General features: G+C 36.9%; 3 protein-coding genes across 6 annotated transcripts; all 3 read left to right on the top strand.

The window, feature by feature from the left end:
• Nucleotides 1–5,083: 5,083 nt before the first annotated feature.
• Nucleotides 5,084–6,552, top strand: LOC133706723 (uncharacterized). The gene has a single exon (XM_062132269.1). It carries the CDS (start codon nt 5,532–5,534, stop codon nt 6,348–6,350), a length of 819 nt encoding a protein of 272 aa, XP_061988253.1. The 5' UTR covers nt 5,084–5,531; the 3' UTR covers nt 6,351–6,552.
• A 4,234-nt stretch (nt 6,553–10,786) lies between these two features.
• LOC133726574 (phosphoglucan phosphatase LSF1, chloroplastic) lies at nt 10,787–15,191 on the top strand. 3 transcript variants are annotated; one of them, XM_062154144.1, is made up of 10 exons: nt 10,787–11,210; nt 11,314–11,420; nt 12,177–12,633; nt 12,779–12,850; nt 13,082–13,203; nt 13,568–13,783; nt 13,879–13,980; nt 14,064–14,177; nt 14,258–14,402; nt 14,795–15,191. In XM_062154144.1, the coding sequence occupies exons 1-10, from the start codon at nt 10,908–10,910 to the stop codon at nt 14,912–14,914; spliced, it is 1,758 nt and encodes a 585-aa protein (XP_062010128.1). In that variant the 5' UTR covers nt 10,787–10,907; the 3' UTR covers nt 14,915–15,191. The 3 variants fall into 3 exon arrangements, with proteins under 3 accessions (XP_062010128.1, XP_062010127.1, XP_062010129.1); XM_062154143.1 differs by having other exon boundaries at nt 13,879–13,984; nt 14,065–14,177; XM_062154145.1 differs by having other exon boundaries at nt 11,192–11,210; nt 12,161–12,633; nt 13,879–13,984; nt 14,065–14,177.
• A 1,505-nt stretch (nt 15,192–16,696) lies between these two features.
• On the top strand, nt 16,697–19,737 carry LOC133726575 (carbonic anhydrase 2-like). Of its 2 annotated transcripts, none has more exons than XM_062154146.1 (10): nt 16,697–16,949; nt 17,635–17,693; nt 17,799–17,945; nt 18,044–18,092; nt 18,212–18,328; nt 18,429–18,482; nt 18,578–18,663; nt 18,754–18,859; nt 19,096–19,254; nt 19,527–19,737. In XM_062154146.1, exons 1-10 carry the CDS (start codon nt 16,758–16,760, stop codon nt 19,563–19,565), a joined length of 1,008 nt encoding a protein of 335 aa, XP_062010130.1. In that variant the 5' UTR covers nt 16,697–16,757; the 3' UTR covers nt 19,566–19,737. The 2 variants fall into 2 exon arrangements, with proteins under 2 accessions (XP_062010130.1, XP_062010131.1); XM_062154147.1 differs by lacking the exon at nt 16,697–16,949 and adding an exon at nt 17,289–17,430.
• The last annotated feature ends 8,113 nt before the right edge of the window (nt 19,738–27,850 follow it).

The following is a 27,850-nucleotide window of genomic DNA, read 5'->3' as shown; positions in this document are numbered from 1 at the left end:
TGCCTATGTTTTTAAGCTGTTGTATTCAAGCAGTAATACCCATTTTCAAGTTTGCAAGTTGCATCCTTTAAAGTAAAAAAACAGCAAGTTGCACAATAGTTATTTCATGATTATATATTCATTTCAGATATGAAGAAAGGCAGATGGTGATTATTGCAAATCTCATCCATATTTAAACTAACTACCCATTAATCCTCGAGATCAACATCAGTATCAAGATGTAATATATATAAATGGTGTGGAAGATCCACCAAGAATATAACTAATTGCAAAACTTTATCAGAAGCCGCGTAGAAGATCGTAAATATCCACGTGTGGGATTATTGACCCTGAGAAGATTGGCATGAATTATTAATAAAACTAAGGCTAGTATTTAAATTTCTTTATCAATAATCTCAAGTTCAATTAACATGCAAATCTTTAATGATATGTCATTTGTCGGCAAAAGCATCTCACACAAAAAATAGACACATTTTAGCCTCACTTGTCTTGCTTATGCACATAAAAGCGAGGCTATTGATGACCATGTTTAGTGAGGCTAACGGTGGGCTTCTCAAACGAGGCTAAGCACACTAAAAAATATTGTTTGCCTTTTTCAAACTCTTGAAATACAACTCTTATAACTTTCTACCAAAAACAAAAATTGTCGGAGACCATCATTTATCACCCAAAAACTTGGACTACAAATATTTTTTTTTTTTTTTTTTTTTTACCAAAACTGCATACTCTTATGTACCCCCCTTGTATTCAGTTTCATTAATCAAGACTTGAGGGTAGCCGTACAAGATCTTTATTCTAAGAAAAATACTTAATATTTTTTAGCGTCGTGATCACTTGAAACATGTTCTAAAAATCATCCTCTACGAAAATTGTGTATGACATAAGAGAATTATTATATGCTTGGAAGTGCAGTGAAAATTATGGGACTTTTTTCTTAGAACATTGTCATCAAAAGCACTAATGATCTCAATTAATCCTTCGTTTAAACAACTAAATAAAAGGGCATGCAGAAACGTGCAACACGCAGCTCAATTTGATTCAATTCCAGGCCAACTCTATCTCTCTATGTGAAAAGGCAAGGCTGGCCGGTTAGATATGTCATTGTTAATTTATTGCGTAAAGCCCTAAAGACCTAATCTGGCATAAGAATGTCAATTTGGATTTGCTCCCACTTTTCAAGTACTTGGCACTTTAACACAAATCTTTCTTCCAGATATTCTTGGCTTTTTTGAATGGGTTGGTATGGCTGGAGATCCTTTTGAAATTTTCACGTTATATAACGGATTCTGTGATTATCCAACTCCATTGTTTATTACTTTATTTCCTTGAAGGACTGCAGACCTTGACATCCATGACCAATGGCTGCTTCTAATTGACTTCAAGAGGCTTTGTAATGTTGGCTTAACAAGTCCTTCGAGCGTAATTCTTCAGCCGTTCTCTTTGTTGCTTTACTGAGTTGAACTTTTGGACTTGGTTTTTTCTGCTTGGTTTTTTTTTTTTTTTGGAAAAAAAAAAAAGGCGATGGATATATATGAAGTTAGGACTTATATATACCAACCGGCGATGGATGCTTCTACTAGAATTTTTCTTCGTCTTGAAGTTTAATATTTATAAAAAGATGATGACGTCGAAAGTTTATTACTCACCTACATGCTAGACGATTTTTTTTATTGTTATGCATAAATACAAAATATAAGTGTCATACTTTTTTTTTTTTTGAATAAAAGGGCTAGTGCGGCTGCCCTCAAGCCTCGATTAATGAAACTGTCGAATACAAAGGGGGGACATTGAGCCTATACCCCTGATTACAATAAGCATCTAGAATATTTTCTGAAATAATATCAGAAATCTCTATAGTAGACTTGTATTCTAACAAGCACCAACTAGCAAAGAGTGCACAAATAGCTACTCCATTTGCTTTAACATAGCAGTGACATAGCGGAAAGATAACTCGATATGTACCCCTTGTACAACACAGCATAATTGCCTGCTTTAGCACAGCTTTCCTCCTATGTTGCCGCCGAAAAGTAAATCCGACGACACTTAGTCTCACCCTGCCACTAGGCGGGAGCGCCCATTTGACGAAGCAAATAACTCGCCGCCGGCCTAGAGCAGACAAGGCACGTAGAGTGCATACACAGGCACATAGCCCACTTAGGCCTACACAGTACATGTAGGATATTATTGCTGGCATAAAGCCCTTGATAACTAAAAATAACAAAAAATAATAAAACAAAATATAAAAGGAGTGTGGGCCCAGAGCCCAAACCCAGGCCCAACACACACTTAGCCCAATCCAAAAGAACAGTAGACAGCTGCCTCCTCGTCCCCGACACGCAAGCCCAATCCACGCCGTCCATCCACCGGCGGCTGACCCGCCGCGCCGAGCGAACTCAGGCCGTCCCGCCGAGCGAACTCAGGCCGTCCCGCCGTCCCTCCGTCCTCCCCAACCCCCCAACTGGCCTCGCTGCCACCCCCAGCCACCCCTCTCCACCGGACGGCTCCAAGTAACACAGACCAAATCGGGTCACCCCGATCCGATCTGAGTCCCTCAAAGCCCGCCCTCTCACCACCAGGCAAAGCCACCAGTCGCCATGGGGAGGCCGACCCCAGCCCGACCCATAAGCCTCTGCGCCCGATCTGCACTTTTCCGGCATGATCACCTTGCGGTTTGGAGAACGAAGCCACCGCGTCACCTTCTAATCGACTGGGTTTATTCCACGAACAACCATCTCCAGGCACTAGGGCCCCTTTACCCCGTCCGACGACGCCGCCACGAGGGCGTGCCGTCGGAGGGTTCTCTCGCTGCTGCTCTTGGCTCTCTAATAAGTACCACAAAAGAAAAAAAAACTTCAATTTTCTTTTAGAAAAATATAGATTCACAACCAATTATTATTTTGTTTAATGTCAGAAGTGGGAGGTTTTGTGCCCAGTACCATTCGGTCTAGTGGCATAAGTCTCCCTTTTGTAAGTAGGAGGTTGTGAGTTCGACTCACAATAGACTAGTTGTTGTATATTAGTTGTTTATTTGATAAAAAAAAATAGATTGCCTGTTGTAGACTTGTATATGTTTGATAAAAAAAAAAAAAGTAGGATGTTTTGAGTTTAACTCATGAGCAACCAATCTTTGTATAATCATAAATGAACATATGTTACCTAAACCTCGTTATGAACATTCTCCTTAGCTAGCCGGGAACTAAACTAGTTAACTAGTTCAATCAAGAAGGATAAGAGAGAAAAGTTGGTAATCAAACAGAATTGACTTTAATTTCTGCTATACTAGTTATGACAAATTAAGTCTAATTAAGGAGGATACCCTCATACCCCATAGTTGATTTTTTGCCGATCCTAAAACTACATAAGAAAGGCTCATCCTACGCATGTACATATGTCATAGGGTCAGCTTTAATTAGGTATAATATACGCTGCCCTATACAATTATAGTAACATTAACTATCCTATTCTTTTATACATAAAGAGGATCAAAAGTCCATAAGTCGTCGGCATTCAACTCATACAATAATATAACTTAGGTTGTCACGGCTTCAAGAAGCTAGGTCGTGTTCTTCTTCTTTGTCCTTGATAATTAGGCCAATTTGCATTTGCTTCCGGACCAAGTTTTCTATTCTATTGCTGTGCTGGTTTTCCGGTATATATGTGATTTTCCTTCTAGAAGTGCTAGTCCACATGGCCCCACGAGGTTGGCAATTGGCATTACTAAGCAAAATATTCTAGAACGCCTTCCATGACATCTCCATCATCGAGAAGTAACTTTTGAGAACACCACCATTTCAATTCGTTTGAAGTTTCAAGTTTGCGTGGTACGTCATCCTTGATGGAACTTATCTTATCCTCTCACTGGCGCACGAGTTCAATTTCTTCAAGTATGCATAGGATTTGCCCAATGAATCTAAGAATCTTCTATTATATACCGTCTTTTTAATATATTCTCGATTATCAACCTGCATTTATGCTCTTAATCTTGCATAATACAAATAAACTAAATGTAAAGATATTTCATGACTTATCAAATAAGAACTCGACCAATGACCATTGTCTATGTTACTTCACCTTCTATATCTGTCATGTCCATGTGATTCCACATAGTGAAACAAAATGGCGTAGCCTTAAATCTCATCTACGAGTGTCAAATTCAAATTTAATCAACTAACAAATTAGACTCATTTTTCTTCAAAGCATCCATTAGGAATAACCATTGTTATATCTATATTATTATTAAAAGAAGAGAGCTTGCTCTCTAAAACTAATTTTTTTTTTACCAATATAATCTTTATATATTAAAATACTATGAAATATAATTAATCAATATGGATAATATAGTAAATTGTAAAATAAAAAAATAAAAGAATAAAAATATTTATAAAAAAAAAACAGAAAATGTGGTAGTTGTACGAAAAGTTTCCCCACTACCTTTAACTTCTCTCCACACACATAGTGGGTGGGCACTATTATGCAAATAAAGAGATAATTAAAATTATGTTAAATCAAGAGTGCTATGTCTTGAACTGAAACTATTTTCAATAGATTTTTAGAATTTAAGGAAAAAATATGTATTAATTTTATATTCACCGTACTTAACATAGAAAGAATATAAAATTATGATATTAATAATAAGAAAACCTTCCAAAAATATTATTAATTTGATCGACCGTATTACTCGAGTAATTTTTTTTCATTTCTTTCCAAATGTTCAAGGATAATTAATACTAATTATGACAAAATATTAAATATTTGGTAATGAATACTTATCAAAAAATTAAAGAGGGTCATTCCACCCTTCTCGGCTCTCGCCCTGCTCTAGCTACATCCATGGTGAGAATGAGAGTTATGTCAGATGTTTTTATTAACCGTCATTTTTGAATAGTATAAGTAAAACTACGGACTAATTTGGACTCAAACTAACGATGTCAATCGGTGCATGTTGAGAAGGGTTGGCATTTCGGTTCTAATGTGTGTCATCTGTAATATATATTTATCCACAACCTTAAAGTAGATCCGAGTACAAATTTCTCAACAAAGTAGCTATGAACCTACATTTTTTGGTGGGATACGCGGTCCATCGTATCCAAACACACGTGGACAGGGTCACTCAGTGCACCTGGTTGGATATTGAAAGTGGGTACAACGTGCGTAACGTTAAACGCGTAAGCAAACAAGTGCATCTATTTATGTGTATCTCACTTCCACTTAGAATCCAGTAAAGTTAATTACACAGCACCTGTAATTCATGAAAAGCCGAAAGCCTCCCACCAAACTAAACCCCATTTATTAAATAATTAACACCTTCCTCGCCTTCCTTCTACCTTTCTAGCTTCCACTCCCCACCTGTCACCCATATATATAGAATCAAACCAAACCAAGAGTCACACAACTCACAACCTCCTCGATCATCATCTTTGTCAATTTTGTCTGCAGGTCTAGAAAGCCTTTTGATTTCGCGATCAATCCGAAAGGAGAGTGCGAAGAATCGAACAAAACAAAAAAAAAACAAACGCTCCGAGTCAAGAAAAATGCAAAACGAAGATTACTTCGACCAGGGTTTGGTCTGTCCCAGCTTCAACAGCTACGCCTCGGCCACCACAGCCGACACCGCCGCCAAGGTTTGCCGGGAATTCAGCAGCCTCGGATTAGTGGATGAGAACAAAGAGTTCGAGTATGAAGGAGGAGAGAAACAAGACGATGACTTCGAGTTCGTGTCGTTTCAGAAATCTGCCGACGAGGTTTTCTTCGGCGACAACACTCGGATCGGTCCGGTTTTCCCCGTCTTCAACCGCGACCTTATAAGTCAACGGGATCTAAACGACACCGACGACGTCGACGCCGTGCCGTCGTCGTCCTCAGCGTCATCAGACGTGGACGAGCTGGAGAACGTTCCGGCGGGTAGCTACTGCGTTTGGATGCCGAAAACGACGCCGGCCTCGTCTCCTTCCCATTGCAAGAAGAGCAAGTCGACCGGAACGTCGTCGTCTCGGCGGTGGAGGCTGAGGGACTTGCTGCGGCGGAGCAACAGCGAAGGCGGGAAGGACGCCTTCGTGCTGCTGACGCCTTCCCTGACGTCATCGTCGAGCTCCAAGAAGCTGGTGGCTGCTAACGATCATCATCATCATCATCCTAATGAGAAAATGGTGGTGACGAAGGGGAAGAAGAGCTTTAATGGGTCGAGGCCGAAAGGCCCGAACGCGGTGTCGATGGCGCACGAGCTGTTCTACGCGAAGAGTAAAGAGAAAGATGGGTATAATAAGAGACAGTCGTATCTTCCTTACAGGAAAGACCTGGTGGGGTTCTTTGCTAGTGTGAACGCCATGGGAAGGACTTTCCCTACTTTTTAATAATTAGATTCCAATAGTAAGTTCATCAGGTTCCCTGATGATCATAGTTTTGTCCTTGTTATAGAGCTTGACTATCATATTTTTTGGTTTTTATAGAAAAAGCAACATGTACATATTTATTTTGTTTTGTTCTAGTTCAATATATATATTCAAGCACATGGATCTGAAAGCAAATCCGAGTTGAAGTGGTTTGAGATGCTTATAGTGCAGAAAGTGTTTTTTTTTTTTTTTTTTTTTTCATTTTAACACTGATTGTTTGATTCTTGAGTTTGCATCAAGCATCTAAATATTTGTAGACACACTGATATATTTGTCGATATCTCATTTTATATGAAAATAGATATATCCTCTTTTTCCAACAAGTACACTATACTAATGATATTCTTTCGATATATCAGTTGATAACTCAATATATTCTAATATTTGAGTGCCCATTTTTTAGACCTTGGTTTGCATTAATGTAGATTTGAGATATATTAGTCACATCCTATGTTGTTGAGTTATCAATTTTGTGTCTCTTCAAATATAAAGGGATTATTACAAACCACTCATTTTCTTAAAGAAAATTCAACTTTTAGTCATGTGTAGTCTAGCTAGGTAGCATACACTATTGTTGGTGTGATTCAGATTTTTTTTTTTTAGCTATGAAGATTTGTGTTGAAGAGTTTAGCTACGTCTGTACTCCATTATAAGGCTGACATGTATTAACGATTCAAATCTAATTATGCTCGCGTAATCTTATAGTTGGTGTGTGTGAAACTTATATAATTCATACGTACACATCGACGATCGATAATATTTTATATTTGCATGAGGAATTATATCAGCCTTCTCCATTTGTCACTATTATTTTTGTAAGCTAGTTTGCAAGTCAAAGGGATGGCTTCATGTCACTAACTTTTAGTTTCTCAATACTAAATGGTGAAATTGCCTTTTCAGGTAAGGTTTAGGGGGGGATATTTTAATTTACTGTTTTTACAATAGTCAATGAATGATGATATGAACAAATATATTTTGTTTTTAAATCTAAAACATGTGTCTTTTGAAGGTAACAAGTTATCAACTTATTGGTTTATTAAAAAAATAAAATAAAAAATCTGGTACTGGGTCGAGTTCATATAAGCAGCATTTTTTCCTTTGAAGTTTTCAATTCAATGCTTCACTGTTGCAGTTAATATAATGTTGTCTTAGTCGTATAAACTGCACACAAAAAAGCCTATCTCAGGTAAGTAATTATCATATGTATTAGGAAACTATATGTGTCCGATCCGAAGATAATACAACCATTCATGCATAAAAGCGAGGACTAATAGAGTCGTTTATATTCATTTCTCGATGCTCGAAGTTCATATGTAAGCTGTATTCATCTTCGATAATGATACAGCTGGTATGTTGCTCAAAAAGGATACAACCGCTTAATGATTATTAGAAATAATACAGCTATCCGTGCTCAGTAATGACTAATGATAAAATCATAAATGCTATGATACTTACCATCGATCCATGCATCGATCATGCATATATAGCACTTTCGAAGAAACTACTAATGGATCGAGATAGTGATCGAATTTGATCTCCAAGTTTAAACATGTTGCTCAAACTGGGCCACTGATTACAACTAAACAGCACAATTTCTTCCCCACCCTTGTCGTTCCACATACACGCTTCTGTTATATTCCAACTTAGTTCGTCACTTTGCACTAAAGCTGGAAAATCTGAAAAGGTAAAAGTAGGAGTATCTTTACAAAAGTACTTCATAATCCTCAAATTCTACCATTTCCCACTGAAAAGAAAAAAGAAAAAGAAAAAGGATTGCTGTTAGTCAATGTTAAATGATGATAAGTACGTGTGTTTGGCGTGGTCGAAAGAAACTAATCGGGTTGTCTCCGTCTCCATGCTTGATTGTCAAGGAGCAGTTTAAGCGTTGAGGGTGGCCTGCAGCTGATATGAGAGATCGATGGCAGAGGGTGATTGCCTAACAATGTTGTTAAGTGTTTATTAATTATCTCCGACTAATTCAGTAGGCGTTGAGCATTGACTACTGTTATATTAAATCATACCATGAAGGCGATAGCTGGGTGCCATGCATATTCTTCCGCCCCTCTACTCCGATCGATGTTACTGACATTAATGTTAGGGAAAGTGACGGTTCTAATTACCAGTTAGTTAATTCAAGTTTACCAGATTTCATATTCTTCGTTACTGATCGATCTATGACATGATTACTAACTTGAAATAAAGTACCAAAGAGTGAGGAATTACAAATGGAAGTCTCTCCGATTATAAGTGAACCAATACGGTGTTCATTCGACATTATGAAAATAGATAAAATGTTGAGTACAATACAACATTCTTTTTAGAGAGACATATCATATCATATCATATCTTATCATCGAAACAAGTTAATTAGAGATTTGCGTACGTTAATGATAATCTTAAATCAGAAATCAGAGGGTCTAGATCAAATACATTTTAGAATTACACTTGGCAAATACTACTCTACCTACGACGAATCGTAACCCATACGTGTTCCAAGTAATCAAGATAAAAGCACTTACTAATGGAGAACGATTTCTGCCTAATTTTTCCTCCCCGGATTTTGAATTTGGGAGATAAAATCTGTCTCATTCAAGCTTTGTCATTGATTGACAGCTTCAAATTTTGCTTTGCTAAGGGTTGGAATCTTTCAATGTCCATGACAAACATCAACTCGGATCGATGAGATAAAGAAGAAACAAAATGTGAACAAGCTGCATTAGAAGTCTATGAGTATGAGTGAGCATCAAGTTAACTTTGATCATATGTGGAACTTGCGTGGAATTTAATTAACAAAAGATAATTATGCTACTAGCACATGGAAATTATTATTTGGGATCCGAGAGCTTAATTGGAAGCTGTGCTTTTGCAATGTTTATACTGCAGAAGCGTTTCTTCCGGTTTTGATCAATTCTAACATATAGTTGGCCGGTCTTCTTGTATAGCTGTATTGCTTTTCCAATACTTAAAAGATGATTAACTAATCAAATTTACCCTAGTAATCCAAGGTGATCTCATTGGTTGCTTCTGTTTTCTTCCTTTCTTTTTTCTTGTGAAGCCATACAGGAAGAGATACCTACTTTCTTCTGTATTAATTAGTGGTTAGGTATGAACCCCTACCCCCCAACCACGACAAATAATGATGAAATAAGTAATAATTAAAAGTAAGAAGAATTATTTGAAAGTAAATAATATCAAAGTGCAAATGTCAAACTAAATACTTGAAATTCCACTTGCATGATCGAACAAGGATCGAATATCCAACTTCACCTTGATATATATTCAATCCCTCGATTGATCTTCATTGGTTCTTTTCCCACATTTATGACTATATTGTGTGTACGAAAGAGAGTAATCCGATTGGCTTAATTAATAGTTAATTTGCTATCATAGATTTTCATAATTGGCAAATTTGTTACCCTATTATTTTTGTCAATTTGCTATCGTATATTTTTAAAATTAGCCAATTTACTACCATTTCGTAGTTTCATTATATCAATTCGTCTAAATATTGATGAATTTTAAAAAATAGGGTAGCAAATGACTAATTTTAAAAATTTAGGGAAGCAAATTAGTTAATTTTGAAAGCCTATAATAGAAAATTTGACGGAAGGGTAGCAAATTGGTTAACATAAAACGTAAGATACCAAATTGACACTAAGGTGAAATCTAAGGTAAGAAATCGACAATTATGTCATTCCAATTTGATTCCAAACGCCATTTCTATACACTAGTTTTAACTAATTCTTGAGTTAGAACTAAACTGATGTAAATTTCTTAGAAACATTAGGTACGTAGTTGACAATGTTCAAAAATATTAATCCATCATTGATCGTATTTCATGGTAGCAAACATTCCCGTAATCTCATTCGCAGGTTCAGTTTATCACTAATTGAGTCATCATCTTATGACATTGCTTGCGAGCACACTCTTTTTCAATTTCAAGGAAATAATCGACTTAGGACAATAGACCCTAAACATTATAGACAAAAATACCATGAAAGTCATTAACATTCCATGTGATATCATGCTTACAATTCTCTTTTATTTAGTAGCAAACAAATTCAATCTGCAAATTATTGGTCAGTTTGGTTATTTTGCGCCCTCATTCACATGCTTCCACAATCTCATACCACACTAGGTATGAACCAGGTAAACTTCACCCAAATGCGGAAACCTGATTGGCCCGATCACAAAAATAAATAAAAAAGTCAAAACTCTGTCTTTGACTAAAAAAAAAATCTCGCGGGAATTTGCACTCCTCAATCGTTGAATTACACAATTACCCTCACACAGCTGGACCTCATCTTGTGTGGCGGGCAGTGAGTGGCTGCAACCCGTCCGACGTGGCACCGCTCCCCAAAAAGAGAAAGAAACGATGGGGAAGCTCGTGACGCCGTGATCACAGGCACGTGACCCGAAACCAGAGATGAGATAAACTGAGCTCCCTTCAATTTCCCACACTTCCCAAAAACCCCAACCGATTCTCGTCGGAGAAGAAGAAGAAGAAGAAACCCTAAGATGTTCACTCTGCAACTTCCGAGTTGCAGAGCTCTCGATCGCTTCTCGCCGCCGCCATTGCTCGGCGGCGGCTCCTCGTTTTGGGGGACGGCGGTCATCAATTTCAATGGCAGATCCACGGCGGAGAAGAAGCTCCGGTTGGACGGACGGACGGTCAGGATTGTGGCGATGTCGTCGTCGAGCAGCAACAACACTTTCAAGATGAACTTGAACGAGTACATGGTCACTCTCGAGAAGCCGCTCGGGATCCGTTTCGCGCTCTCCGTCGACGGCAAAATCTTCGTCCACGCTCTCAAGAAAGGGGTAATCACGTCATTTCACTACCTTCTGGTTTCTTGTGTTACAGTGCTTTTCAGTGAGTGAGTGAGTGATTTTGGTTTTCTTTGTTCGGTTTTGATTTTGACAGGGGAATGCGGAGAAGTCCAGGATAGTAATGGTGGGCGACACTTTGAAAAAGGCGGGTAATTCGTCTGAAGGGAGGCTTATTGAGACCAAGGACTTCGGTGATACACAGTAAGACACTGGCATTTTACTTTTCACTTTGTTTACTTTTGTGATTGATCCATAGCTGTTTATGCCAAAAGCTGAGATTTACTCTGAGTAGTGATTCTAAAATTGCACCTTATTCGTCGAAAGATACCTCAGGACACACTCCTTGGATTATCTTGATATTGCAACGAACAATTTGTATTTGATTCGACTTAAGGAAGCTTTTGTTAGATTTTACTTTAAATCTGAAGAGTAGAGTTTATGAAGAGGTGTTGGTAGGTTGAGTGTACTAAATGCTGGCTTCAGAGCATAGTATTGGTTATTGAAGGGAATTATTGGCAGTTGACAAACATTTTTTTCTTCGCTGTGCATGTGATCAAGTGTCTGCATTTGCCTTTCCAAGTTTTTGAATTACTCTTCTTTATACTCACATTCGCCTTCCTGGATTATCTTGCTATTGCAATGAATTTGTATTTGACTTGACTTTAGGAACTTTTTGTTCTGTATTGGCGTTCTGTTAAGTAGATTTGACTACAAGTATCCATTGATCTGAAGGGTGGAGTTTATGGAGTAGGTCGAGTGTGCTAAATGCTGGTTTTGGAGCATAGTATTGTTTACTAAATGAATTAATGGCAGTAGGCAAACATTTTCTCTTCACTGTGCATGCGATCAAGTGTCTGCATTAGCCTCTTGAAAATTTTGAATTTGTGATTTAACTGCGAAAGATTGTCTGTTCATTGTGGTTTTTGTTTTTATTTTTTCAGTCTTTGGTTTCTTCAGGAAGATGCTGAAGGAGAAGACAGGATCTTATAGTCTTGTTCTTGAGAGGCCATTTTCTCCCTTTCCAATTCAACAGCTGCTTCTTATGAATGATCTTGATAATCTATTCAATAGAGGTCGAGTTCCTTTTGCAACCTGGAACAACCGTGTATTGGCTTCAAATTTGCAATCATCTGCTGGAAGCAGTGGCAATTCTGGTTTTGTCACGTTCTCCTCAAAGTTTCTAAAACCCCAAGGATGGAATTCCTTGAATGGAAATGGTCATGTTCAACCAACAGTGCAGAGGAACACTACTGCCAAACCCATAAGCCAACTGGTTTGTATTCTGTCCGAAGAGGAGCCTGGAGATGGAGAATGGGCTTACGGAAATTTTCCACTAGAAGAATATATTAAAGCACTGGATCGCTCAAAAGGCGAATTATATTATGATCACTCACTTGGTATGCGCTATAGTAAGGTGTGATATTCATCAAATTCTTCTTTGCTACTTGTCTAAAAACTAGCAAATGGATAGTATTTTATTCTTTTGATAGGTTATAGTTTATATCCGAGTTGTGCAAATTCTTATAAAACTGCTGTTTATTTCTGTTGTTCATTGTCAGATAACAGAGCAAATATATGTTGGGTCATGTATACAAACAGAAGATGATGTGGAGGCATTGTCAAATGCTGCAGTGAGTATTGCTATACCTTGTATTTTTAAGCAAACCAACATCTCTATGATGAATGTGAGGGGAAATTTGAAATCAACACAATATGCATATACACATTCCACACACTATCAGCTTCAGTCAATATGCTGTCTTTCATGGTGGCAAAGGAAGATGTTCTAGAGTCTCTGCAACTTATTGTATTTATTGATTTATTTAGTTCTTTCTTTAACTGCTATGAATTTTTTCATTCAGGGAATTACTGCTATACTAAATTTTCAAACTGGAACCGAGACACAAAACTGGGGAATCAATTCCAATTCAATAAATGAGTCATGTCAAAAGTTTGATATTCTGATGATCAACTATCCAATAAGGTAAATTAATAAAAGGTTGTATGCAGTGTTCTAATTATGCTAAAACACATTCACCAATTTTTGTTTCTGAGGTCATCTCTATCTTTGGAGCACTTGCCCAACATCTGTTGCATTTTTTTTCCCTACTATCATTGCATCACATGGTATACAGTAAAAATGTCAGCTCTTTTTCCATTTGTTAAATTTCACGTATGGCACATTTTTCTGGATTTTTGGTGGAAATGTGCTTTTGATATCATTTACTTTTCATTAGAGGGGGAACAGATCCTAGATGTTATTGTCTTATAATGATTCAGAATGTAATGCTTTAATTGGTTACAAGATTGCTAGTACGACCTTTTAAAATGTCTGCTTTCTTTTGCAGGGATGGAGATTCTTTTGATTTGAGGAAGAAACTACCTTTTTGCGTGGGGCTATTATTACGTTTATTGAAAAAGAATCATCGTGTTTATGTCACTTGTACCAGTGGTTTTGATCGATCTCCTACTTGTGTGATAGCATACTTGCATTGGATGACTGATACTTCCCTTCATGCAGCGTATAATTTTGTTACTGGGTTGCATTTATGTAGGCCTGACAGGTTCGTCTCACCAACCACCTTGTTTGATTTTATGGTAGTGTTTACTTAGAAGTATTATTTTGAATTGTGAAAATATACTTGAAATCTTACTGCAGACCGGCAATTGCTTGGGCAACATGGGATCTTATAGCCATGGTGGAAAAAGGTAAACATGATGGACCTGCAACACATGCTGTCACATTTGTATGGAATGGACAAGAGGTAATTGACAACTTCAGTATTCTTTAAGGCACATCTCTGTGTTTCTGTTGGTGCTTACTGTATCCTTGTTTTTATAACAGGGGGAGGATGTAAATTTGGTTGGAGATTTCACGAATAATTGGAAAGATCCAATTCAGGCAAATCACAAAGGTGGATCACGATCGGAAGCGGAAGTTAGACTTTCACAAGGAAAGTAAGTGAAAGGCGTTTTAACACATATCTCCTAATTGTCATAAGGATCAAATTTGGAGATCTAATGCCTGTTTTCTCCAGGTATTACTACAAGTTCATTGTCAATGGGCAATGGCGACATTCAACATCCTCCCCAGCTGAAAGGGATGACAGCGGGAATGTCAACAATGTAATCGTAATCGGTGATACAGCCAGTGTGAGACCTTCTGTTCAACAACAGCAAAAAGTTAGTGCATCTTACGTATATCTTTTTCCACATTTGGTTTCCTTTAATATAGACTTGAACGAGTACATGACTTTGTTGACCTGTTTTCTCCTTCAATTAACAGATAGTTACTGGACTACTTTAGATGCTTTCAGTTCTTACAAGAACTCTTCACATAATCTAATAGATACTTTTACCTCGGCAAGTTTACTGAAAAGACTCAAACAGAAAGAACTTCTCCATATATAATGCCAATATTTACAACAGTCTACTGTTTGAACTTGACAGACGAACAAAGTTTTAGCATTTATGAAATCTTTGTTTAGATAATGATAGGGAGAATATTGTTCTTTCTTATCTCCAATATATGATTCCTGTCACTTATGGGGCGGGCTCTAATCTCATTGTTTCAGGATGCAAATATTATCAAGGTGATTGAGAGACCGTTGACAGAAAATGAGCGCTTCATGCTGGCAAAAGCAGCTCGTTGTGTTGCATTTTCTATATGCCCCATTAGACTGGCTCCAAAGTAAGGTGGCATTTCCTCGGCACGACGATTATACATTTTTTGAGACTAGAAAGTTCCATGCCGAGTCCTGAAAATAAGGCATTCCTATAAATGTAACTTCTTTAGGTTCCGTCGATGACATTGATGGGTCTGTACAATAAAATTACAGGTTGTTTGTTGCAGAATATCCATGTACGCCATTTAACAGGTAGGACAGATGTTACAAGGATGTCAACACTATGTTAGAAATGTCGACATGTTAAGCAATCACTTTATTTCTTGGCAGAGCTTATAATAGTTTATATGTGCTGAACCTGAACACACCCCCTCACTCTCTTTAGCTCACTGTGGTTGCTCCTAACAATCATCCCGAGCTTCATTCCTTGAATTCCAGTTCAAGGCAATGATCAAAGAGGGATCCCATTTTTCTGGGATTTGATAGCTTCCAGATCCGAGGGCCAATCTCCTCATACTCCCTTGCCATTCCCAGGCCTACGTCTATCCATCTTAAAAGCTTGCATTGACTCGATGTGATTGAAACGTAGAGCGACTATGCATCATGAACCAGGAAACCAAAATAACAGGTATAACCATAAAGTATTTCCGTGCAATTTCCATATGTTTTATTTAGCTATGCATAAGGCGCACCAGCTTGAACGATTGGACTGGAGGCTTGCAGTTTCCAACTTTCTATCCTTGTTTGTTCGGCAAGTTGTGCAATCAAAATGTATCGATCAATGACGCCGTAAAGGTTAGAAATGGTGGTGATTATAACTTTAATGGTTAAAAGTGTTTATCTTTACAACAAGAATTTGAAGTTCAAACATCTAGAGGACTATGAAGGCGATACCCACGAAGTCATCGCATCCCCAACAAGAGGGCGCTCAATGACTCGAAACTGAAAACCACACACACGACACATTTGAGAAGTGAGAATTCGAAGTTGAATCACTGTAGTCAGTAGCTAGCTACCATCCACAAGAATCATATTTAAGGATAGGGCCTTATCTCTGAAATGCATCACCCATTATGTCTGTACTGTCACATGTCAGCCATTTATTCCCCATAGTGTCTTGTTTTGATCTTTCTAACTTCAAGTTTTGGCTCTTGTGGTGTACATGCAAAGCTCATAAGCTCACTTTATCTACATTGTAAGCTATGAAAGTTGAAGAATATGTGGACTCCTGCATTTGCAATATCTACCATCTATAATATACCTCATATCCTTCCAGAAATATGGATAAGATTCAAACCAACCACCAAGTAAAGAAGAAAATTTGAGTCTGTATAATTTAGAGTGAAGCCCCACGATTGAGAATGGTTGGTTTCATAATAATTGTATGTCTTCTTCATCAATCAGTCACCAAATATGGAGACTAGGTTTAATGAAGATTGAAATGTATCTACCTCACACTATTGAACTAACAAGAATGGAATGCATCTAACTCCTCTAAACTACATTCAAGAGTGACTACATTATACATAATTTCACGATTAATTTGGATCCATCATAGGAACCAGTGGCATGACAGTCGCATGGTAAATATATGAACTTGCGAGGTGGCCAATGCCGAAACTCCACGTGGTAAACTGCCCCTTTAATTTGGTTTCATTTTCCTCTGCATGTAGATCAAGCAATTTACGAAGATGATGTTGGATGACACGACGATTATCTATGACCATAGAAGTGGCAATCGAGGAGACATTGAGTGATCTACAACGTCCAAACCTCATCCTTGAAGGTTATAAGCTCTCATTCACCGAGCTTTCACTTTCATCCAGAGATGGTCAGTCAATATATGTGGGAATTGGTTCGATAAGTTTGCAGTAGTATAAAGCCAAGGCACGACCAAGGTCCTTTGCTCACAATGTCTGCGACTTCGATTATCAACAGCGTTCGCCTCACCACCTCCGCCTCCATCTCTTCCGGCCTCTCTCAATCTTCTCAACCTAACTCATTCAACCCCAGGAAACCTACATTGTTGCGCGTTGCCTCTTCCAGATCCCCCCCAAACCTCATTCAAAACAAGCCCGTTTTCACCGTTCCATCCCCTGTTCCGGTAGTTTTCACTCTTCCCCTTCCTTGCTCGCTCTGGTTTACATTTTGAACCATGCATATAATGTACATGAAAAAAGTGTTACTACCGTAACCCTAGATATAGTCTGCATTAGAGCTGTTGTTATCAATGAAGTGTTCCAGATATGATTTTGCTTTCCACATGTTTGATCATTTTGTGTTGAATTACTGTCACACAGCTAGTTTATAATCATGGGACCACGTGGCCGCTATACATTAATTCACGACCCTATTTGTTACCTCACGACTCTACGATTACACATGAGTTGATCACACGTGTGTGGTTTGGGTTCAATATACAAATTACACTTGTATGGTACAAACTATGAACACTTGATTAATATCTACTCGATATTGAGCTAATACAATTGTGGTATAATGAAAAACAATAGCTTGGTTTATAAATATGAGCTAAGCTTAATGCATGAAAGGAGCCACTAGCTAGCTTGGTAAAGAAATTAAAGGTAGGTTATGTTATGCATGCAAATTAATTTTGAAACGTTCTCGTTCCATATTAAACCTCTCCCATAGTCATATATCGATTAGTAACGGCTAGCATATATCATATATGTTTCAGAATCACATTGTTATGAGCATGCTGTATATTGTTTGGTGCAAAATTAAGTTCTTTGTTAATTAATCTACGTTACAATTGGCAACATTTCTAGGCTGAAGATATGGGGAAGAACTACGAGGAGGCCATTGCAGCTCTTCAGAAACTACTCAGGTCTTTCCCATCTCTGTAAATTAAGCACATCCATCTTCTCCAGCACATGTATGAACCTTGTGATTGTAAGTAGCTTAATCCAAATGGGTTAAATTAATGTTGCAGTGAGAAGGGTGACCTGAAAACAGTTGCAGCTTCGAAAGTGGAGCAGATTACTGCTCAGTTGGCAACAGCCGACGACGGCTCCAAGCCCTTTGATCCCGTGGAGAGAATCAAAAGAGGCTTCATTCACTTCAAGAAAGAGAAATATGAGTATGCATCATCTCCTTCAATCTCTTATTCTAAGTCATTATGACGACAAAGCCTTTTGTTTTGATCAAGATGCATGTTTGTTTTTCCCTAATTCGCAGCAAAAACCCAGCACTATATGGTGAACTTGCCAAAGGTCAAGCCCCCAAGGTATGGATAAATCCCCCCAAAATGTCTGCTGTGATCGATCAATTGTCTATTTTTTTTCCTAATTCATCTGGGTAATTATTTTCATAATCAATAACATAAATTTTCTTTTGTTATTGTAGTTTATGTTGTTTGCATGCTCGGATTCCCGGGTTTGCCCATCCCACATTTTGGATATGCAGCCTGGTGAGGCTTTTGTGGTCCGTAATGTTGCAAATATGGTCCCTCCATTTGATAAGGTACCTACCCTTAAATCCACCACAAACTCAATCTCATCACCCAACTTCTTTCTCCCATTTCTTATCTAAATCTTGATCTGGGATTACGTCGCTTAAACAGGTCAGGTACGCCGGAGTTGGGTCGGCCATTGAGTATGCTGTCTTGCATCTGAAGGTACTCTAATCTAAAGGTCTTATTCTTCTTCTTCTTTTGCTTTAAACTTTTCAGTTCTTATATAATTAAGCTAGAGATCATGTGTGTAAATACAGGTTTCATACATTGTGGTGATCGGGCACAGCGCTTGTGGTGGAATTAAGGGACTCCTGTCTTTTCCAGATGATGGACCAACTACCACGTAAGCCCTAGTCAACTTGTTGTTGAACCTTTAATGTGGATTAACTTGTTCTTGACTGAGAGATGCATGGACATTTATGTATATATGCAGTGACTTCATAGAAGACTGGGTCAAAATTGGCCAAGCTGCCAAGAACAAGGTGAAGGCACTACATGAAGGTGCTTCCTTCCCTGAACTATGCACTCACTGTGAAAAGGTACGTAATTATAGGATAAACAAAACTCGATTCTTTCACTCTCAATAAATTTCATGCTGTGCTACTACTTATTCGTTTGACATTGCTTCTAGAACTGCCAAAAGCATTTCTAAATGACTACCAGCACAATATAATGTTTGATAGGAACAAATAAAAGTGCATTCTTAGTTGTATCAGCAGTTTTATGCAGTAATTTTTGTATTTTGGAGTGTGAATATGTTCGGGGATTGTTGCAGGAGGCTGTGAATGTTTCCATTGGAAATCTGCTGAGCTATCCTTTTGTGAGAGACGGGTTGGTGAACAAGACCCTTGGATTAAAGGGGGGCTACTATGATTTTGTCAAAGGAAACTTTGAGTTGTGGGATGTTGATTTTGGCCTTTCTCCAGACTTCTCCGTATGAGCACCCTACATCCATATAAATAATCGGTTCCCAATTAATCCTAAGTTTTATTATCTCAATTTTCATCTTTTCATCTGCAATTGTACTCTCTATATTTTCAGTCTCATGTTACATACATGGCGTGACAATAAATATAACGGAGACCAATGTGGCTCTCCTTGTAGTACAACTTGCGTCTGAAATAAATAAATATAAAATTCTAGTCATATTAAATACTTTCAATACTAGTACTGCAATCTTCTTCTTTGTTTCTTTTGTTGTGTTAGGTCAAAGAAGTGGCTACGGTACTGCATTGGAAGCTCTAGGGAAATGGCTTAGAGCCTAGAGGTGATTGATCAAATGTTGCAAATATGTCATGTGGCTAGAGCTCTCGATTCATGCCAATCCTATACATTACACCTATAATTCACACATGAATTGGGTTATGTACGTAGACAGACCAATTAAGGCATCCAAATTCTTCTTGTTTGTAGCTGACTTCAATCTGGGTCTTAATTCTAGTTATTCATCATATATATACTATTATAGTTGATGAACAGAATAAAAGAGCTGAAACAACAATTGAAAAAACAAAAGTCATAGCACGTAAGTTTATAATACTCAACTTCTAGTTTAATGAACAAAACAATGCCAAACTTTTGACATCCAACATGAACAAATCTATGTCCATATCCTTCTCAACATGTAGACAAATCTATGTTCATATCATTTTGGATTACGAAACTTAGGAGGCAACTCAATCACATTCATTTGATATGAGGATGACTTTAATTTCTTAGATAGTAAACCATAGAAGTGATAAAGTAATATGAGGTTCACATCTAAAACCAATTGGCAATGGATAGAGTGACTTAAACCCTTATAAACCCATAAGCAAAGTTAAGTTTTCTAATATGCGAGTTATATTTATACACATTCTCAACACACCCCCGCACGTGCGACGATTTCTCAAGCATACACGTGGACAAGTTATATTGGATGACGGTGAGCACGTGTGGCCATCGCTGAAACCAAACACGTGGGTAACCAGCTCTGATACCATGATAAAGTAATTTGGGGTTCACAATCATAACCAATTGACAATGGATGGAAAGCAAAGTTATATTTTTCTAATGTGGGAGTTATATTTATACACATTCTCAACAAGAAGAACACTAGAAAATCACCACCATGGATAAAGGCTGAAATCTAAACAAAAGGGAATAAAGCTTGACAAACTAGGGTGCAAATCTAGTTTATGATCTATCGAGTAGCCAAACTCTTTTGGTTTATGATCTTATGAAATCGATCAGTATATTTGTCATTCTCTTGAATCAATCAAACATTCTCTTCCATATATGCATGTTGTGTCAAATCTACTGGCCACACACTCCTACTATTGAGCACCAGTCACACAATATTACTTTTAGGATTCAATCCAGGCATGCGTATTGCTGATTCAAATTGGTTTTGAGAAGTTCAGAGGTATTGTTCGTTTCTCTGATGACTCAAACTTTAAATCATCGGTCTATCATTTCTCACACTTTATATACTTTATATATATATATTTAATTTAATCTAGTCTGATACCTTAATGATCATCAATTTGGCTGAAAATTTGCCGATGTGTGATTGAAAAGTGAGTTCCATAAAGGAATCCCTAAGAAGGGCCCTATATATTGCTTTATTTCATTTTGTTATCACATTTTATATGATGTGTAGATTTGGTCGGATTTTTTAGCTTGTTTCTCTTATATATGTGTGTGTGCGCGTGCCATTAGATATGAAGTTTTTTAAAAAAAAAAAAATTTTGGACGATTAAGAACTGAATTATGATAAGAAAATAGGGATAACACATGAAATTTTCTCCCACTCATTCAAGAACAACGATTTTTCATATTCAATGGCAGATCTATGGTGACCATATTCGTAGAAAAGTTAACCAATCACTTTTCCTATTTTTTTGTAGAAATAATTGTAGAGAGAATGGTGAAAAATTGAGAGCTTTGGGTTGTGCTAAGGGTATAATACTAGTGGATTTGGTTTACATAATGCAGATGTTGGGCAATATTATTGGTTTAGAAATTAGAGATTGGTTGCAAGACACTCAACTGGCCATTTAATTTCCTTTTTAGCCTGTACTATCGGGCCATGAGTGCCCTTCATTTTAACAAAAGATGCAACGTAAAGAGCTTGATTTGGTATGCAAACATGCATAAAGCTAAACAAAGCATTAGTTAAACAATCATATATTAAATCAGTAATATATAACATTTAGAGCAAAAACATTCCATCCACACCTATCTTAAGTGATGACAGTATATATCATCTAAACATTTAGTTCAAAAGCAATCCTCTCATATTAAAACTCTTGGAATAACAAAACTATTTTCCTTATATTTCCTTGTTCCATGTTACCAAAACAATCTAGCTGTCACTCCATTTGCACAATCCCCATTAAAGTCATCATAGGTCTTCTCACCCAAAGATGATCATGTGAAAAGTCGTTTGTTAGATCACTTACACATAAAAGAATGTCTGTATTGTAAATCTTTTTAGGCAAATCCAATTTGTTGATGTTTGACTGTAAATAAAATCACGAATGTCAAAAGATGCATGTTGTTTGTATATATTTGGGTTTTTTGATTGGCCGACTACGAAGACTGGGACCGGCTAGGTTTTTTGTTTACGGGTCCAATCTTTTGATTTTCGTGTGTTTTTTTTTTTGGTTAAAAACTCAACTCGAACCAGTTGGTCCGGACCAATCCGATCCAGTTTTTTGGGTTTCAGGGTTAAAATAGCCACCCCTAGTTTCAAATATATATTTTTTGTTTGTTCATTTTTTTTCTCTAATTTCTTATATTCTTTTGATATATATGAAACAACTTTGAGCTTTAACTACTCATTGTATTGAATACAAAGATTTTTGCAACTAAGAGGCGTAGAACATTTTTATCACATTTTTTTTTCACATACAAGTAGAAGCTTTCATTTAGTTGAACAATTGTACTAAACAATTTATCTCTAATTCTATGTTGCTTCTAGCTCTCACTGCGGACTTACACAAGAGGCCACCTTCTTGATTGAACTCATCAACAGATATTCTCAAGATATTTTTATCTCCACAATCAAGTTCATGAGAGGTTAATATGTTTAAATATATATTAGCTGAAAAATGAAAGAAAAATTTATTGCTTGCCTATGGATGTGTTCAAGGTCAATTATCCTTATAGTACCAATAAAATTTGAACATCTTCTAGTGATGGTTGGAAACATGTCATGCAAGGTGTTAGTTGGTTATGAATATGTTTCTTAAGGAGTCTTCATCCGGCTATTTTTTTGTTTCTAGAAAAAAAAAAATTTATAATATTAAACATTCTGCTAAATGATTTCAACTATTTTCTTATCTTATCATCTACATATTCATAAAGGTGGATGAACACATTGTGGTAGTAATATAACTCCTTTATGGGTTCATCGTTTTGTTATCCTTGTGTCTTGTTGGGCTACGACAGTGATACACATGATGAATTTCATTGTTAGCACCTGTAGTTGGACTTGCAATGTTGACTATCCTATTCTTATTGACACATACACACTTTTCTAAGCGTTTTGCCATTTGGGCAACAAATGTAGATTTGTAAAAGTTTGCGATTTAAGCTTGATGACAATTGGAGTGAGGTATTGGGAAGTCCCGGTATGGTTTCACTAATGGATGGTTAACTTTAGAAGGATGGTTGAGTTTCTAAGGATATTTGAGTTTAGAAGTATAAAATTTTTGAGAGAAACGAAGTAGAGAAGCCATACGTAATTTGCTATACAAAAATCAGTCAAGTAGAACCCATAGATGAGTTATATTACTACAACAATGTGATCAAGCACTTTTATGAATATGTAGATAGATCTTTAATTGTTTTAGCTCTATAAGTAGTATTATCAAGCTTAAAAAATAATCCACTCATTAAAACTCTAAACAAATTAAAGAAACCTCCCTCCAAAACTCTCTTTGTTCCATATGTCAGTAGATCACTTTGGCTATCAGTCCATCTGCATGATCCACAATATTGAACTTGTCACAGATCTTCTCGCCTATAGATCCACCTGTGAAAAGTCATTTATTAGAGATTCACGTAACAAAACAGAATGATTTCTTTCGACTTGAGATATGCTAAGACTCTAACATAAACGGCTCATGAACAGACTCTCACAACTAAGAATATTGGTCAACATAAAGTGTAAAAAAAAATCTATGTTTGCTTGCTTCTGCAAGAGAAGTAGACTTCAATAGACTATTATGTACAGTTACAAAACCCAGATATGAATATATCAGCCCAAATTGAAACGGGAAACGTGTATTACCTGGCATTGTTAAACTGAGATCAATGGCTCCCCTAGTATGACCATCGTAGCACCAATAACACTGAAACATCTCCGTGGAAATCATTGGAGACACTGTTCTTAACTTCTTAAGTATTTATGTATCTACAACTTTCTGTTTGTAACAACTGTTTTCATGCATGATTATAAATTTTTGAGTTTAATTATTAGCATCTTACCGTTTCATCTGGAAAATTTTCATGAATGTGCTTCAGGATGTTGCGAAAGTAATTTAGTTTATCAACTGGATTACTATTCTGGTATTGGTGTAGAACTTCTAACTTATGCTTGATTCCGTGCTTTCTTTGTTTCTTAAATTCATAAAGAAGTTGTGAAATGCACTTCTCAATGTCCACTGTCCTACCGTGCTTTTGCACCATCTTTTTGTGTGTTATTTCCCATTTCATTAGTTTTTCCCCTGGATCATTAATTGCTAAAGATAAGTCAACCGCACTATTATGATGCTCATCCCGGAGTTCTGGGAAATAGCATTTTGAATTGTTGAAAGGATTCTTAGGGATACTGTGAAATTGATCAAGAGCTGATGGGATGAACACTAGTTCTTGTGTCAATGTGTGAAAATATTGGTGTCCACCAAGTAGAATTAGATGCCTATTGTGAAATTGATATATAAGTAATGTCTCATCAGTAACAAAAGTGCAAAATTGACAAACACAGCTAGAAACAATAGGGTGAAAAATCGTACACTTTCATAACTTTCTCGAGATAGATGTTGAAATCTTTATACAGTTAACGTTATTCCGTTGTCATTTGCTCACCCGTTTTCCATTCCATTACTCATCATCCATGTGGTTTCCTTAATATCTCTCAAATAAAACTTCTTCAACATCTCGGTTATTGTGTTTAATTAGATACTTTCTAAGTTTTAGATAACTCGGATATTTTCCGATCACATACGGCTCATCCGGCAAAAACACTTGACAACCAAGTAACTGACATATTCTTGGGATCTAAACACCCACTTTCCGTTCTATTACTCATCCTCCATGTGATTTTCTTAACATCTCTTAATTAAAACTTCTTAATATCTAGGTTATTGTGTTTAACTTGATACTTTCTAAGTTTCAAATATCTTGGATATTTTCCGATCACATACGGCTCATACGGCAAAAACATTTGGTTGTCAATAATCGGTCTCTTCTTGGGATCTAAACACACGCTTTCCATTCCATTACTCATCCTCCATGTGATTTTCGTTTTCTTAAGAATATCTCTCAAATAAAATTTCTCAACGACTATATAGGTTATTGTGTTTAACTAAATATTTTCTAAGTTTCACAATTTAACATTTTTTTAGATACTTTCTAAGTTTCACAGTTTAACATTTTTTTAGATACTTTCTAAGTTTCACAGTTTAACATTTTTTTAGATACTTTCTAAGTTTCACAGTTTAACATTTTTTTAGATACTTTCTAAGTTTCACAGTTTAATCTAGATCAAATGGTACTGGACAATTTATCCACGTTCTATTTTTTTTTTGGATCAAATCGCCACACAATTTATCCACCTCCATTATTCACATCTACTTCTTAAATAATAAAGTTTGCTCATAGACCTCTCTCTAGTTTCAAAATTGACACCCTCACCAACTTCACCACATTTGTATTCATTAATTTCATAAACATAGACTCCTTGGCCAACCAAAAGTTCCAAAGGGACACTTGCAACACCTACATTCCTCGTGCCAGCAAGAAGGGGGAATCTGGTTCTTGTTACAAATCTACGGGTTGCATGCAATGATGCATTGACTAAGCCATCCAAATGATTTTTCACTAATCTATGCCTCTATATTATTCAACCTTAATCTATGGTTGTATACAATGGTTAGACCAATACAATTTCAATCATATATCCTGCTCTGACCAATTGTATACAACCATAGTACAATTTGGAGATTTATGTCCATAATACTAAGAACCACACATTACGATGTCCATAATACCATTCTTCAGATGCAGAGAGGCACAGCAGCAAGCATATATATATATATATATATACATATCCTATCTAGAGCGGAGCTCCGCTTTGAAATTAACGTGTGAAGTTCGAGTTTTTGGACACTTTTCGGTCGCATATCCACATCTCGACCGTTCAGTTTTTAGGTACTAGTGTATAGATCGTCTCTGCAAGTTTTTAGCCAAAATGATGATCGTTAAGGTATCTAACTCGCTTAAACCAATGGACGGACTGAATCTGTCAACCTGAACCGTACTAGCTTTAAGGCAATTATCAATGCCTTAACGATCATCATTTTGGCTGAAAATTTGCAGAGACGATCTATACACTAGTACCTAAAAACTGAACGATCGAGATGTGGATATGCGACCGAAAAGTGACCCAAAACTTGAACTTCACACGTAAATTTTCAAAGCGGAGCTCCGCTCTGGATAGGATCTGTATATATATATATATATATATATATATCCTGCCCAATTTCCACGAAATAAGATCGAGGTAGCAATCAACTAGTTAGTTCATATGTTGGTTTATCATATGTCATCAATCGAGTTGTATCGGATCCATTGTGTCCACCGTTGGTTACTGCAAGTAATGGTTGTTTCAAAGATCAAACTTGTCCTCCAATTTACATGTTACTCGTGCTAATTGCTTCTGGGATACAATCCCGGGAATGCATGCTGCAAATTCTGATTAGTCTAGAAAGCTATTAGTTCTTTCTCTGAAAACTAATTCCAATATCGCTAGCTAGACAGGCCAATTAACTAACATCCTATTCCAATGTAGGTGGCTAGACAGACCAAATTAACAATCCAATTCCATCATTCCGACCTTATAACATGCACTTCTTGTTCTTCAACAATGACAAAAAACCACTGTTTTGTGCACGTGCTTGTTCTACATCACATGCATTGGACTAAAATATATAAAGGACAACGGTAATTACAGCAGTTAAACTATGTACAAGAGAACCCTTATCATCAAGCTAGTATACATAAGGACAAATGGCAATCCATCTGATTTGTAGAGGTAATGAATGATAATAATGCTGGTACTATTGTTACTAAGTGTAAAAGTGAGAGAGGTGAAAACTATGGTGAAATCAAGAAGCTCAGTAATCTCAGTCAGCAAAATATCACGTGCTAAGGGTGCATTTCAATTGTTACAGCTGCAGCTCTACCTGATCACAGGAGTAAAAGAATGCATGGAGCTAATTTAGAGCAGTTAATAGCTGATTACGTATAAACAATTTTTTTTTTTGAACATGTACGTAAAAAGAATTTGTATCGTAGATTTTTGTGGCCTTGGACTGGTGTCATATATTGCCAATATATTGTTGAGCCAGCCAAAGGATGAAAAGATTTGCTTGACTCTCTGGATATTGGTTGAAAACCTTCTCTAAGTATAGACCTGCAGAAGTACATACTTTCTTTAATGAAGAGGAACAAGCGGCAGGGGCTGTAGTATTCTTTAGTAAAGATTGGAACGGTTTCTGGAGTGCTACGGATTTTGAGAAGATGTTCTTATCCAATTGTGGAGGCAAAGAGCACTGCAGTATTTGGAGTGTCTGTTAGATATCTCATATGGTTTTAATAATCACTGTTTGATCAGATGCCACATCTTGCAACAACTTATGCTTCATTCAATTCACTGATTACTCTAGGTGGTCACAAAGCTCTCTCTCTCTCTCTCTCACACACACACACACAGTGGTTCCATATTCCTGGTGTCCATACCCATTTTAAAGTGGTAAGAGTGTAACCTACTTCTGGAAAATAAAGCATTGCTTAACAATATTGAATGTGTAAGGCATTGCCAATTGGTTTTGGGTTTCTACATATTGCATATTCTGTTTCTGAGCATAGTTCTCAAGACTACAAGGTTCAAAGTTTTGACTTTGGTAACAAGAACAAATCATTTTTCTGAAGTGCATGTTTATCTGTTGTTAGACTATTCGACTCGAGCTCTTACTGTATGACCAAAGGCTTCCTCTTGTTAAGGGTAAAAGGTAACAATGTAATTAGCCAATTAAGTGAAGTTAGTTTTACTGTACTAGAAGGATAAATACAGAGAGCCTTGTAAAAACAAAAACAACAGGAATACGATTGTAATTTTCTTCCTTCTTCATCTTCTTCCTCCTTTATAAGGATTCCAACATAGTATCAGAGCCATGGCGGCCTGACCAAAGCTCCACCATTGTTTCTCCGCTGCAATTCAATTACCAAATAATTTGTATAATTACCAGTGCAATACTAAG

The sequence above is a fragment of the Rosa rugosa genome, chromosome 1 (genome assembly GCF_958449725.1).
Source record: "Rosa rugosa chromosome 1, drRosRugo1.1, whole genome shotgun sequence".
Taxonomy (NCBI): Eukaryota; Viridiplantae; Streptophyta; class Magnoliopsida; order Rosales; family Rosaceae; genus Rosa; species Rosa rugosa.
The sequence above is the reverse complement of the archived record's forward strand: the minus strand, read 5'-3'. Positions and strand labels throughout refer to the sequence as shown.

Coding starts and splice junctions, on each gene's coding strand:
- LOC133726575 (XM_062154146.1), top strand. CDS start 16,758: ATGTCTGCGACTTCGATTATCAACAGCGTTCGCCTCACCACCTCCGCC. Junction 18,329..18,428: donor TGGTCCCTCCATTTGATAAG/GTACCTACCCTT, acceptor TCGCTTAAACAG/GTCAGGTACGCCGGAGTTGG. Junction 18,664..18,753: donor GATGATGGACCAACTACCAC/GTAAGCCCTAGT, acceptor GTATATATGCAG/TGACTTCATAGAAGACTGGG.
- LOC133706723 (XM_062132269.1), top strand. CDS start 5,532: ATGCAAAACGAAGATTACTTCGACCAGGGTTTGGTCTGTCCCAGCTTC.
- LOC133726574 (XM_062154143.1), top strand. CDS start 10,908: ATGTTCACTCTGCAACTTCCGAGTTGCAGAGCTCTCGATCGCTTCTCG. Junction 11,211..11,313: donor TCCACGCTCTCAAGAAAGGG/GTAATCACGTCA, acceptor TGATTTTGACAG/GGGAATGCGGAGAAGTCCAG. Junction 12,851..13,081: donor AGGCATTGTCAAATGCTGCA/GTGAGTATTGCT, acceptor TTTTTCATTCAG/GGAATTACTGCTATACTAAA.